The sequence below is a fragment of the Diceros bicornis genome, chromosome X (assembly GCF_020826845.1).
Source record: "Diceros bicornis minor isolate mBicDic1 chromosome X, mDicBic1.mat.cur, whole genome shotgun sequence".
NCBI classification, from domain to species: domain Eukaryota; kingdom Metazoa; phylum Chordata; class Mammalia; order Perissodactyla; family Rhinocerotidae; genus Diceros; species Diceros bicornis.
In genome coordinates, this window is record NC_080781.1 from 20,858,942 (window position 1) to 20,873,032 (window position 14,091).

The 14,091-nt window shown below is 38.0% G+C and overlaps 1 protein-coding gene across 4 annotated transcripts in view; it reads left to right on the forward strand.

The window, feature by feature from the left end:
• Positions 1-14,091, forward strand: part of POLA1 (DNA polymerase alpha 1, catalytic subunit) — a 281,703-nt gene that overhangs the window by 125,439 nt on the left and 142,173 nt on the right. For 2 of the 4 annotated variants that reach the window (XM_058535594.1, XM_058535595.1), the window contains exon 33: positions 12,754-12,932. In XM_058535594.1, the coding sequence (XP_058391577.1) occupies positions 12,754-12,932 (179 nt within the window). Of the gene's footprint in view, positions 1-2,431; positions 2,724-12,199; positions 12,296-12,753; positions 12,933-14,091 lie in introns of those variants that run through there. The other 2 variants (XR_009217466.1, XM_058535597.1) reach the window with 2 other exon arrangements.

Sequence of the window (14,091 nt, forward strand, 5' to 3'; positions counted from 1 at the left end):
CTTTTTAACGTGAAAAGGTTTAACTTTTAGTTTTCAGTTCCCTGTATCTTGCCTTTGCTTTAATTTAAATTCTTCTGAAACTGGACTCACCGTTATCTTCTAGGAATTGGCTGATTCCTAATTTTTTATCTTCTCAGGAGGTGCCAGCCAACCCTGAAACCTCAATGTTTCTTTGACTTTTTGCTGTGTCACGAGATTGTCATCTCTTGCTTAGAAATGGATTTTATTCGTAACCAGGCCTGATTTCATTTCTAGACAACCAGCACATTAAGACGTACATTGCTTTAAAGTCTCTGCTCTCTATCCTGTTTTACACAAAGATGAATATTTTTAGAATGCTGCCTAATAAAGTCCTTAGATGGCTTCTCACTATCTATAAGTCAAGTCCAGATGCCACTGACATCTCGTAGTCTCTAACTTTGGCAGTTATACTTTCTAGCTCCAACCTGTATTTCTAGCCTTATTTCTTATTCAGTGTACTCAGGGTCCCCTAAACATGGCATTGCTTATTCTGTCCCTGCTTCATGGAAAATTCTCCCCCTCCTCTCATTGAAACATCTAGCGTGAGACATGGGCTTTGGCATCATAGGGACCTGGATTCAAATGCTGGTTCTGTTGTTCACAAGCTCTGTGGCTTTGCCAAGCCTCTAAACCTTGGTCTAAGCCTCGGTTTCTGGTGTCATAAATTAGAGTTGCTCAGAGGGAGCAATAAGATGATACATGTAAGATGCTCTGCACAGGCCTGGAGCAGAGGGAGTGCTCAATGAGTGCTGTTAGTAGCACATCCCACCCATCTGCCAGGCTTCTGCATAAATATGTCCACACTCCTCCAGTCCATAAGATTTGCACATAGTTAGTGCTCAGTGTGCTTTTGTGGACTGAGATTGGATGGATGAATTAGCAAGTCACATATTTTTCCATCCTGCCCCTGTTGATTATGTTTCTGAGCTCCTCCCTGCCAGCCCCATCTCTGCTATCCCATCAGTGTCTGCTCTGGAAGTGGAAACTCATTTTTGACATTTATGTAAGCAAAACATAGTTAGGAAGATAAAATTCTGCTATCCAAGTCATCATATAATGTATTTTCAAAGTTGAGTTGTATTTGATGATGTTTATAAATCCTCAGCTGGGAAGAGGGAGTGTAAGTACACAATGTTTTTTAGCTTCCTTCTTTTTTCTCTCCTCAGCATTGAGTGCTTACTCTCGGATACTGTAATAAGTACTTTGCATATGTTATCGCATTTAATCCTTTCGACAACCTCACGAGAATATGTCATATTCACTCCATTTTACAGAGAAGGAAGGTGAGGCTTAGAGAGGTAACTAACTTAGTCTTGTCACATAGCTAGTAAATGGCTGGCTGTGATTGGATTGGGACCCAGCTCTGTGACTCCAAAGCCTGTGCTTGTAACCACTGCCTCTTCTTAGCTCTGAGAGGCTATGGCAGATGTCCTCCACCTGGAGTCAGATGGCGTGGATGTGAGGGCGCAGGAGCTTCATCTTGTTCATGCTCCTTCCTCTCCCCACTGTGAACCGTCCCCCCACCCCATCCCCACTGAAAACCCCTGAGCAAAAGTATTTGATTTTTAGATTAGATCTCCCAGTTTTTAGATTTGTACTATCAATAACCTGGTCCAAAGGCTAACTCTTGCCCTTTCCTTCTTTGGTTTTGGATTTTCCGGTGGCCTAGAGCTGAGGAGGGGTAGACGGAACAAGCCCCGTCTCATGAATGACATTTAACAGATGAATTCTGGAACTTCGTATTTCAGCAAAAGAGCTGGAGAGTAAAGTGGTGGAACCTGCCCGGTGGAGAGCCTGATGCCCGGATCTTGACTCAGATGTCTCAAGACCGGTCATACCAAGAGGGGACCAGACTGATTTTGTCGGTTCTGGGGTCATATTGAAGATCATTTTTATATAAATTACACAGTGGGCAGATTTTGACTTGCTTAAAGATAGACTTTATCATAATTGTGGCTGCCTTATGAATCCAGTTTTCACAAATTATTTTCAAAGCCAGTAGCCTAGTGGATTCCATTTTTAGAGGGTTCATGTTATTACTGACCGATCTCAGTCTACAGAGGCAACCCTCTGTGCTTGTACACGGTCCAACCACGTCCCCATCTCTCCCACCCCATCACCTGGAAGCTCTTGGTGCCAGATAGCCAGTGAGAGCTACTGGAAGGGCCTCAGCCCTCAAGGAGCTGCTGCTGCTCCCCCTTTTTATCTTCTTTTTCTCATTTTTATCTTCTGCCACTTGACAGCAGTTTTTATACTTGCAGACATGTGAAGTTATCATTGTGCAATCCGCCTCCTCCCCTGCTCCTCCTCTTCTCCTACCGCAACCCCTGCCATCACCAGTGGTATCCACATATCTATCCATGTTAGTAATAAATCTTGCAGTCCTTGATCTCTCCCTCTTTCCTCATAGGAGGGTCCACACTAATGAAGTGCAGGACAGCAAGTGCCAGTCACCATGAATAGCTGTAGAAAACATTGAAGCTTGCCGGGCAGATCTGTGCAGGCATTTGCCCCCTGCCCTATTTGGGAGCTGCATTTTGATCTGTATCCTTTATTCCTCCACCACAAGTGAAAACTAGAGTGGCTGTTCTTCATGAGGGAATTTGAGGCCCCTGTTATCAGTTCTCACTTAGCCTGTGGTTTTAGAAAGGAGGAGGGAGGAGCTAGGGAAGTGGTGAGAGAGTAAGGGGAGTGTTAGGGGGTGCGTGGTTTCTAAGAGGTGCAAGCTGTAGGCATAAAATTACTGTAATTTGTTTTTAAAATTCTAAATCTGTTTTCTTTGTATTAAAAAACTGCAGTTAGTGAACTGACACTGTTAAATAAGTTGAAGTGTACAAATGTATACATAAAATATAAGCCTTCCAACTGCCTAATCACAGACATAAAATAATTCTCTTGCTTTTAATGTAGTTTTTATCTTTGATTAATGAAATGTATTGCAGTGTTGAAACTTTAGTGAAGTTTGATACTTTGTCCTTTTAGTTAGTACAAAGAAATCAAGAATAATGGCATAATTTCATTTAGCAAAATTATTAAGTTCATGAGTTTTCATTTTTAAGACTCTTTTGTGGAGAGCAACTATATTTTTCAACTACCTTTTTCTTTTTCTACTGCTTTTATACTGCTTTCCTTGAAATGAAAGGCAAACATCAAGTGTTGGCTTTATCGTGTGGCTTCACTTTGGAAATTCTCTGTTTCTCCCTGTCAAGATACCTCCTGAAGTCTGTCTGGTGGCATGTTGCATGACTAGGTGTTCTGTATGGGAAGGCCATTTTAGATAGAGGATAGTTTATTAAATGAGTGAATGAGTAGGTCTGTTGAATTGAAAGAGAATAATTTGTTCTCTCTAATAACTAATGGTCCTCATTATCCCACAGTAAAATGTGTATCATTTTTCTGAAACCCATACAAGATTATTGCTATTGGGCTTAAATAAAGCAAAATTTTACTCTTTTCCATCTCTTCTTATACAATAGCCCTATGGGAAACATGGCCACTAAAACTTGGAACTCTTAGCTTTTGTTCTCCAGACTATAGGTTTTTTTCTCTCTTGTTCTAATGAAAGCTCTCTGTATTCTGTGGATGAAATAGTCACAGTATACTCCAACATCCAAATAGTCTTCTGTACCTAGCAAAACAGGCCAGTGATGAGACTATTCTAAAGTTCATTCTGAGATTTCATCTTTTAATAAATTTATATTTCATGCATAACAGTACTTAGAATTATATAATATCTTTCCTCCAATGAGCAATGATTTGTAAAATAGCTGTCAAGTACATTTCTTCATGGTCAGTGATAAAATTTCGGGCATTGGCTATCTGGGCAGTTTTCTCATTGGTCCTGAGAAAGTATTGATATTTGAAGAATGTGAGAATGTAGAATTTAATCTCTGAAAGTAGTGCTTAAAACAAGAGAACACACTTAACCCAGTGTGTTCCTCAGTTAAATTGGAAAGTAGAAATTCTCTTTTTAAAAAATGGCCCATACCACTCATGTTACAGGAGGTAGTTTTTGTCAGTAGACAAGGTCTAGTAACATCTTCTAGATGTTACTTCTAAGAAGTAAATGCAGCGGTGAGCCAAGCAATGTTTGGAGGTGCCTTTGACAGGCTCCGGGAGATATCCCTACAAAGATAGGGGTTGGGGGAGTAAAGTACAGGTGGTTGGGAGTAGAATGATGCCACCAGCAGGTGCCTCAGTTATTACCTTGTCGATCAAGACTTGCCTTTTTTCATGATTAAGCTCTTAGAAGGATGTACATACATGACCATCATTTCCAAACCTTAAATATTTTCTATAACATAATTAATAGTAAAATTTAAAAAGTAAGATCACACCAAATGCAAAGTAGGATAGTAAGTCTTGTCAGTTGATAAGAACCACCTGTTCTAGGATGAAGTGCCATTCCAAGTACGTCGTCTAATGGCTCATGCTCCCAGCCTACTTTTGCGTTCCTTGAACAGATTAATGCTGAAGACCTGCTGTGCTCAGCATCATAATGGGCACTGTGAGGGATATGAAGTTGAGTCAGTCATGGCTCCTTTATTCAAATTACAGCCCAGTCCGTTTAGTCAGTGTCACTGTTGTGGGGAAGTCTAGTGGACAACACAGTGCATGTCCTGAAAGAGGTAAAACAAAGGATTATCGGTGTTCAGGAGAAGCAAAGACCATTTCCAGTTGGGACCACCAGGAAAGAGTTTATAAAAGTGGAGGCATTTGAGGTGTTGTGGGAATGCGCTGTGGAGAGACCAGTGTGGAGTTGGGAATGGTTGCCTGTCTCCACCTTTCACCAGTTCTTCCAGCCCATTGATAACGGCAGGGTCCCAACCTTCACAGGGTAACCCATGCCATCGCAGCCACTCCCTGAGGCACATTAGAGAATTCACAGAGAGCCTCTTGAAGGGTTATCAGTTGCACAGCCTTGCGCCTCAGTCCCTACGAGGCGAGCACATGATATTTGTTTCTGTCTCGCTAGCCCACAATGCTGAGGGCCTGCAGTGACACTGCTCACCTGACTCAAGCAGAGACCTCTACCTCTGAGAACTTGGAGCTAAACCAGAGCATGTTTAGAATAATCGCTTCGAGTAGTAATTCCTAACGCTGGCTTTGTAACACTTGAAGTTTCCAAAGGAAAAGGGGAATTTCTCAAGTTATTTAAGTTAGATCAGTTTTAAAATTTTTAACTTTATTGAGGAATAATTGGCAATATAATTGTGTGTATTTAAAGTATACAATGTAATGATATGATATACATATACATTGTAGAATGATTACCAAGATCAAGATAATGAACACATCCATCACCTCGCATAGTTAACATAGTTAACGTTTTTGTGTGTATGTGTGGTGAGAATGCTTAAGGTCTACTCTCAGCAACTTTCAAGTTTTTAAAAGATACATCATTTTAATTATCTAAAAATGACACCAAGGTTGTGTAGCCTATAGAAAAATGAGTAAGACATAATAAATGAAAAAAAGTACCATATTGCACACAGATACTTAAACTATATTAAATGTATATGTATGAAAGAGATGGAAAGAGTGAAGGTGGTGAATTTTAAGTTCTTCACTTGTGGAAAATATATTAATATTTTATTATTAAAAATGAGACAACTTTTTATAAAAGCAGCAGAAGAAAACAGTTAAACAATTACTAACTCACTTCTAAAAAGATGGGTGTTTAGGGACCTCCAGCGTGGCTGTTTCCCCCATGTATCTACCATCATAGCTGGAGAGAAGAGGACTGTTGTAAGAGAAGCAGTCATTGGTCTATTATTTTATTTGTGCTATTTCATTTTCCAAATATTTTTTCAGCATAAAGTTACCATCTTTTCTCAGGTCTAAAAATAGGAAAGAAGACACTTCTAAAGTTTTTTCCTGCACAGAGGTACAGGTCTCATTAAGTTCAAATTCACATTCAGAGCTATCATCAAGGGCATTAAAAACAATCGAGTGAGGTCATGAGAGTCCTGCCCATCAGGATTTTTTTCTGTCAAGATTTTGGGAGTTATCTTCTGCAGGGCAATAAAAATCTTGAGAGTTTATTTAACCCAAAAGTTTGGATATTATTTCTTTTAAAATACTCAGAAATTTTCTATTTATCTTATAGAGAGGGTTATTGTTGGTATGAGGGCAGTTTCAGTTGTCTGCCACTTGTGTAGTCAGTTGTTTATTATTAAATTGGATCTAAAGTATTTTTAAACTTTTTATTATGGAAATTTCTAAACATGTACAATGGTAGAGAGAATTGTGTAAGAAGTCCCCGTGTGCTCATCACCCAGCTTCAGCATTCTGCAACTGTGGCCAATCTTGTTCTTCTTCTCCACCTCTTCCCATTATTTTGAAGTGAGTCCTAGACATCATATCATTTTATCTGTAAATATTTCATTTTGCATTTCTAAAAGACAAGAATTACCCCTTTCAACAGAAGTATTATCATCACTAGAAAAAACCCCCACAGTTCCTTCATTTCATGAAATGTTCAATAAGTATTCATATTTCCCTGATCATACTATGAATGCACTTTTATTTATTTATTTTGTGAGGAGATCAGCCCTGTGCTAACATCTGCCAATCCTCTTCTTTTTTTTGCTGAGGAAGACTGGCCCTGGGCTAACATCCATGCCCATCTTCCTCCACTTTATATGGGATGCCGCCACAGCATGGCTTGCCAAGCAATGTGTCAGTGTGTGCCTGGGGTCTGAACCGGCGAACCCTGGGCCGCTGCAGTGGAGCACACGCACCCAACCGCTTGTGCCACTGGGCTGGCCCCCTGAATGCACTTTTAAAAAACCTCCTTGTTTGAATTGGAATCCAGTCAGAGTCCATATGATAGTTAATTCCACTATCTTTTTTTGTGTGTGTGTGTGAGGAAGATCGGCCCTGAGCTAACATCTGCCAATCTTCCTCTTTTTTTTGTGCTGAAGAAGACTGGCCCTGGGCTAACATCCCATGCCCATCTTCCTCTACTTTATATGGGATGCCGCCACAGCATGGCTTGCCAAGCGGTGCGTCGGTGTGTGCCTGGGATCCGAACTGGCGAACCCCGGGCCGCTGTGGTGGAGCGCGCGCACTTAACCACTTGTGCGACCAGGCCAGCCCGTATCTTTTTTTTTGCATCGTAGTGGTATCCTTGAGCATGTTCCTCTGTCCTCTGTATTTCCTGTAAAGTGGTAGTTAGATCTAAAGACTTGCCTATATTTCAGTTCAATTTATTTTAGTTTTTGCTAATACTCCTTCCTAGGTGTTGATATCTACATCTGTGAGGAGTTACATAATGTCTGATTGGAATCTAACACATTTTGAAACAAACTCATAGGTATATCATAAGAGATATTTAGGACTCACTTTTTTCAATGTGAATTTTCTTGTATAACATACATACAGAAAAGTACACAAAACCTAACTGAACAACTTGATGAATTTTCACAAAGTAAACACACACCAGTGTAGTCGGCACTGAGCTCAAGAAAGTGTTACTGCATCCCCAGAAGCCGCTTCATGTCTCCTTCTAGAAACTATCTTCCACCCCCCACCAGAAAATTACTACTGTGACCTCTAACATCATAGATGAAGTTTTCTGAATTTGGGATGTTACGTGTAAGTTGTGTCTTTACTCTTTGTGTCTGGCTACTTTGATTCAATATGTTTGTGAGATTGGTCCATGTGGTTGTGCTTCATTTCTGTATAGCGTTTCATTGTATGAATATACCACACTGTATGACTATCCACCTATGGATTTTTTCCACATTTGGGTAATTATGAAGAGTGCTATTTGAGTATCCTTGCACATGTCTTCTGTTGAACAATTGCTCATATTTCTGTTGGGTATATACTTAGGAAGAGAATTGCTGGGTTGTAGGGGACGTGTATGTTCAGCTTTCATAGATACTACCAGTTTTCCAAAGTGGCTCAACTAATTTATACCCTCTACTAGCAGTGTATGAGTGTTCCACATTCTTACCAACACTTCGTTTTCTGTCTTCTTCATTTTATGTGGTGGCATAACGTGATTTTAATTTGCATTTCTTTGATGACTAATAAAGTTGAGCACCTGTTGACACGTTTATTGGCCATTTAAATATCTCCTTTTGTGAGGTGCCTCCTCAAGCCTTTTTCTACTTTTCTGTTTGGTTGTCTTTTACTTATTGATTTGTAGGCATTCCTTATATATTCTAAATATGAGTCCTTTGGAAATATATATCACACACATCTCCTATTTGGCATACTTTTTTTTCAAGTATAATTTACATACCATGAAATGCTGCCATCTTAAGAGTATGATATAATCAGTTTATCAAGACAGAACATTTCCATCACCCAGAAAGTTCCCTTGTACCCCTTCCCAGTCAATGTCCCCTCAGAAAAGCAACTCTCATCTGATTTCTATGACCATAGGTTAGTTTTGCCTATTCTAAAATTTTATAAAAATGATTTCCTACGGTATATGCTTTTTGTGTTCAGCTTCTTTAATTTAGCATGTTTTTGAGATTCATCCATCTTGTGTGTGTCAGTATTCTTTCTTTTTCATTGCTGAGTGGTATTCCATGGTAGCTTTTACCAGTTTATTTAATCATTCTCTTGTTGGTGGACATCTGGATTGTTTGCAATTTCTGATTATTATGAATAAAGCTGCTGTGAACATTCTTATGCAAGGCTTTTTATGGATATAGCATTTACCTTTTAAAAATTATTTTTTTCCTTAATCTTATTAAATTTTCAGTTTGTCTGTTGTTCTCTAAGAAGTCCAGATATATGAAACCCTGGATTCATGCAAAAGATAAATGATTTATTTCCTAATAGAAATATTTAGAAAAAAAATTCACAGTAGGATTCCATTAATTAGCTTTCCTAGTAGTTTAAGTGATTCATGTTTTAAACAACTGCTTGGGAATACCAGTTACTCTGCTCATTTGGAGTTTCATTCATATGGATTTTTTCCTTTTTCCCACTTGTATGAACATATATAATTGGCTTTCCTGTAGTTATTTGTAGTTGCACTAATAGAGACCTTGTCTTTTGGAGGAAGAAAATGATTTGGTCAAATGCCTCAGCCTCTCAATTGAATGCCTTGAATTTGGAACAGTTTAAATACCCTTTGGGAGTGGGGGCATATAAACATTCTAAAAACAGGTGGTTTACAACGGTTAAAAAGTACAATAGTAGAAAAAGTAATTTTGTGCTAAATGTCACTTTGGAGGTGTGTGTGATAAGACTACGGTGATCTTAAGTAAAAACAGCGCTGCTGAACTCATCTACCCCAATGCCTATGATGTTACTTTCTATAAATACTTCTTGAAACATGAGAGCTTTGATCCTGTTGCCAAAATAATGTGAGATCCTATAAATTTTCTAATTATAAATGACATATTTTAATTTCATTTCACTGCCCCCTCTGTCTCTCTCCACCCCTGCAGCCCAAGAAAAATGATGTGACTGGATCACTACAAGTCACGGGATTGAATTAAAGCACGCATCATTTCTGTTTATGGGGGGGAAACCACGGCTGCTCTTCCCCCGGATAACTGGGGCCAAGCCCAAGTAGGCTGTTGCTTCTTTTATTCTGTGCCGGACCAAATGATTGAAGTCACCTGTCAAATCTAGTAGAAGTGGGGAAGTTCCTTTTCTCAAATGGGGCATAAAGTTTGTTTCTTTAAGCCAGTTGTTCAGAGAAAGCTCTCAGTAGAAGAGATAAGGAATTTGGAATTCAGTTTTGTATCTTTTGCTCAAAGACTAACATGATTACTTACTGTATGGTGAGCAGTTTAATATCGATTATACAGTGTATCTGCATCTATGCCAGCTATGATTGTAAATATTTTGCTTTAATCTCATTTCTGACAAAAGTGTTTAATTTTGGAGGGACAGTAATTACAAATGGAGCGATATGTAGCCGCTCTATTTTGCACATTTTAAAATTCAGAAGCTACCTCTAGGTGGCAGCACCAGATACTCTTTTTCCTGTTGTTTCACTTTAGCCTTAATGAGTTATGGTAGAAGCGGTAAAACTTTTAAGACTCCCAAAACTTGGAAATAAGCTGCTTGTTGCCAATTTTGTGAGGATTTGAAAAAATGAATTTATATGTTGAATGAGTTTGGGGCTTGTTTAAGCCTGGATTTTGACCTTTAAAAGAAAGATTCTGGCAGCAGTGATCTTTTTTTTTAATGTGACATTGTATGTTTTCTTAAAAAGATCTAATTTAGCTCTCTGTGATTTGCCTGTTGAACTTATAATTATCCTCCCAAGAAAATCACTTTATGACATTTTTTAATCCAAGTAACTTGTACAAGGATCATTATATACCTAATATTTTAAGGTAATTACAGTGTCTTCTCCCTTTATATTTTAAAAATTTAACATTGACTTATGACCAAGAGTGCTGAGATGAAGTCCCTTCTTTGAAAAAATTCAGCTTGGGAATAAATCTCAAGTAATTAGCTAGGCCAGTTGGCTTTCTTATTACCATGGGCAGATAAGGGTTGTTTGTGGAAATGGACATTTAAAGTAGACATTTCATAAGGCCTGATATTTTTTCATAACTTTTGGCCACTTGTTGGGCTTTTCTCCATAAGTAGCAAGACAGCCCCTGTCCAGTTTTGGCTTACTCAGCAGGCAGGCTGTCCCAGGGCTCGGCTACACTAAGTGGGCCATGGCTGTTGGGGAGGTCTAGAGAGAGCTTTCGTTGCTTCCTTGTCGCAGCCCTGCCAGTTTTGTATATGTGCAAAGCCAGCATTATTTTGTTCCTTGATTTTTGGGTTGTGAAAGAAGCTTGCCTTTTAGAAAACCCTTGCTTACTCTTTTTCTTTTTCCTTCCTTTTCGAATAGTATTAGCCTGGGAAAATGATAAATAATCACACCATCAGAGAAAAGGTAAAGCTGCTTTCTTATAATCACAAATAAAGCAAGACATTATGTGAATACACTTGGATTCACAGCTAGAGTTTAAGGAATTTGCAGCAGTTAACCTTCACTACAGAGAAGAAACGGCATCATTCACAGGCATGGTCCCTCTCACTCAGTTCCTCTGCCCCTCCTTGTCTTTAAATGGGAGGGTCGATATTCCCACACTTCACTAACTTGCAGTTTCTCTTAGCGGGTAGGTAACTTGTAAAATAAAAATGTATAGTGAGTCTTGGGGCCAAGTGACCTAGGTGACAGTAATTTATGTCACTAACCAAGAACAGTTTTTCAAGTTGTTTTGAATGTATGTTCTTTTTCTTTATTATAGACTATCATGTTAGGAAATATTCACTTTAATTCCTACAAAGAGCAGCTGTTAACTTGCTATGCAGCATGAACATGCATTTCATATATTTTTCCAAATGCATTATCTTGAATGAATATAGTCTGGATTAAATGATGTTCATCCACTATTTGATTTTTGCATTCATATGACATTTATTGAGCGCCTACCACATGATACGCACCGTTGAAAATGGTTTGTTTTCTTATGTCTGATTTCAACTTGAGAAGTGCGTGGTCGGTAGTACGACCTCTATTTTGCAGGTGAGAAAACTGAGACTCCCAGTCTCCGTCGTGGTCTTTGTTCAGTACCTGTCTACTGTGTTAGAGTCGGTCTCAAATCTTTTATAATTACTAGATGTCGCTTGACAATTGAACAAATAGGATTTAGGATCTTGTCACTGAATTCTGAATACATCTTTTGGATTATCTACCTATGCAGCTGTTGATAGAGTTAAAATAGTTTTTAGGTATTTTTGGTATTTAAACTTTTTGCTCAGTGACTGTTTTAAATTACTTATTTCCCTTTATACTAAAATAAATCTGATAGCTTTCCTTAGATTTCTAAAAAGCCTAGAACTCTTAGGGATTGCTAAGGGACGCTTTCAAGAAAATATAATAAGATAGAGTGTGGAATAATTATCTTTAAGTGTAAATTCAAATAGTAGATTTTGACAGATATGCTTTGGCCTGGGGTAAATTAAATTGGTTGGCCTTAAAATGTTTCTTTTCTCAAATAGTTTGGGGAAACAAGATAGCCTAAACTATGCATCAATTGATTTCTTGTGTCATTTTGATTGAAATATGGAAGGTATATTTGGTTTCAGAATTGTTGGGAACATTTTGGCCTGTAGAATCTGTAGATTCATTGTTTGTGCACATATTTTAAATTTCTCAATTCAGAACACCAAAAAACCATGTCGTGTTTTGTCTCAGATGCTGCTACTGAATTTTAACCACTGAATTAGATTGCAACCTACATGCTGTTAACTACTGAGCCAAGATGGAATCGACCACTGCATTGAAATCAGGGTTAGCAGTTGTGTCTGCACTTGAAGGAGTTGTAATAGCAGTGAATTTGTTTTCTTTAATGGACTTTTATTCTCTATTTTCAGTTTTAATGGTGATACTTTGATTTTAAGAGATTTTCTTAATAACAGTGCACATTTATTTGAGATTTTCCCTGTAACTTTAGGAAAATAGTAAAACCATCCTGTAGAAGTACTTGCTTTCAAACCCAAATGTGCAGTGGCATATTTCTGCATTTTTTTAATGCAGTTTATTTGTTTTATTTATAATCTCTTGTAAAAAGAGAAGTCATTTGTCCATGTGCTATGAACCTCTAACTTGAGTTCAAATGGTCGTGTATGTGTCTGAGTGAATTTAAAACCATTCTTGTGTGAGTTTTCTTCTTTGGAGAATTTTTTTGGATAAGGGAATTCAAATAATTGTATACCTTTCTAAATTTGTTTTTTCTTTTACATTAATAGGACTTGACCCCACCCAATTTAGAGTTCATCATTATCATAAAGATGAAGAGAATGATGCTCTACTTGGTGGCCCAGCACAGCTCACTGATGAAGAGAAATACAGGGACTGTGAAAGATTCAAGTGTCCATGCCCTACATGTGGAACTGAGAATATTTATGATAGCGTCTTTGATGGTTCGGTTAGTTGTTTCCTTTTTTCATTTTGTGAGTGAACTACTAGTATAAAGCCTTTTCTCCCCACTGTATGCATAAAAAGGAAAAAAAACCCACTTGTATGTTGCTTTCATGTGTTTATAAAGAATTTTAGCATCATATGAATTCTACCTTCACAACTTACTTTATTTCTGCTTGGAAACTCTTAATAGAATGTGTTTGAATATTGTTTTTGGCTTCCTAGAATGCTTGGCCTTGGTTTTTACATGGTCTCTCTTAAAAATTCTAAATTATCTTAAAGTATTTTTTATTGTAATTCTTTAATTTGTAACCTGTATTTCCCCACTCCCAATCCAATTTATTGACTTAGAGCAATGTTTTCCTTTATCTTAAATCAAGTTAATGGGAACTAAGTGTTTTTGGAAAGTTTTTGTTTATCTTTACACATCCCACTTGCCTCCTTTTTGACAAAGGTACTCTGATTATCTTTTCTGATGTCTTTGCATGTCAGACATTTAAAAAGTCACGAGGAGACATTCCTCTAAAGAAGTACAGCCAAAAAATGTATCATTGACCTTGTATCTGAACTTGAAACTTGGCCAATTTACTTGATTTCACTGCAGTGTTATATGTATACTAGCCATTGGCAAATGAGTAGGCAGCAGAACCATGTAAAACCTTGAAATTGAAAGAAAATACATCCTTTATCTAAATTAAAAGTAATTATTTTAAGTTAATTTGGACAAACAGCAGATGTTTTGCATTTTTTTGAATCAAAACAAAGCAGTCTTTGGAAGCAAGTGCAAGGAAGAGGCAGACACAGATCAGCAATACTTGCTAAATCCTTGAGTTTTGCTTCATTACAGCTGTAAATAAGATAGTTAATTGCATGGAGGCTTGACGACTTGCAGATGGGCTAACTGTGGAAGAGCCGATGTCAAGCTCTAAAATCTCTTCCACCTGGAATTGCTTAGTGTGGCGGGTAGGGTTATGTACCAGATTGGAGCAGGAAACCAAGATGTTTAAGTATCAAGAAGGAAAACAAATGCTCCAGAAACCCCAACAGTTTTCCTATATATTATATTTGCTTTGTCTTTGTCTAAAACAAAACAAAACAAAACATTTTCTCTGGCTACTAAAAGTTAATTCTTTTCAATTTCTACTCCTCCTGCCTCCCCTTCCCCA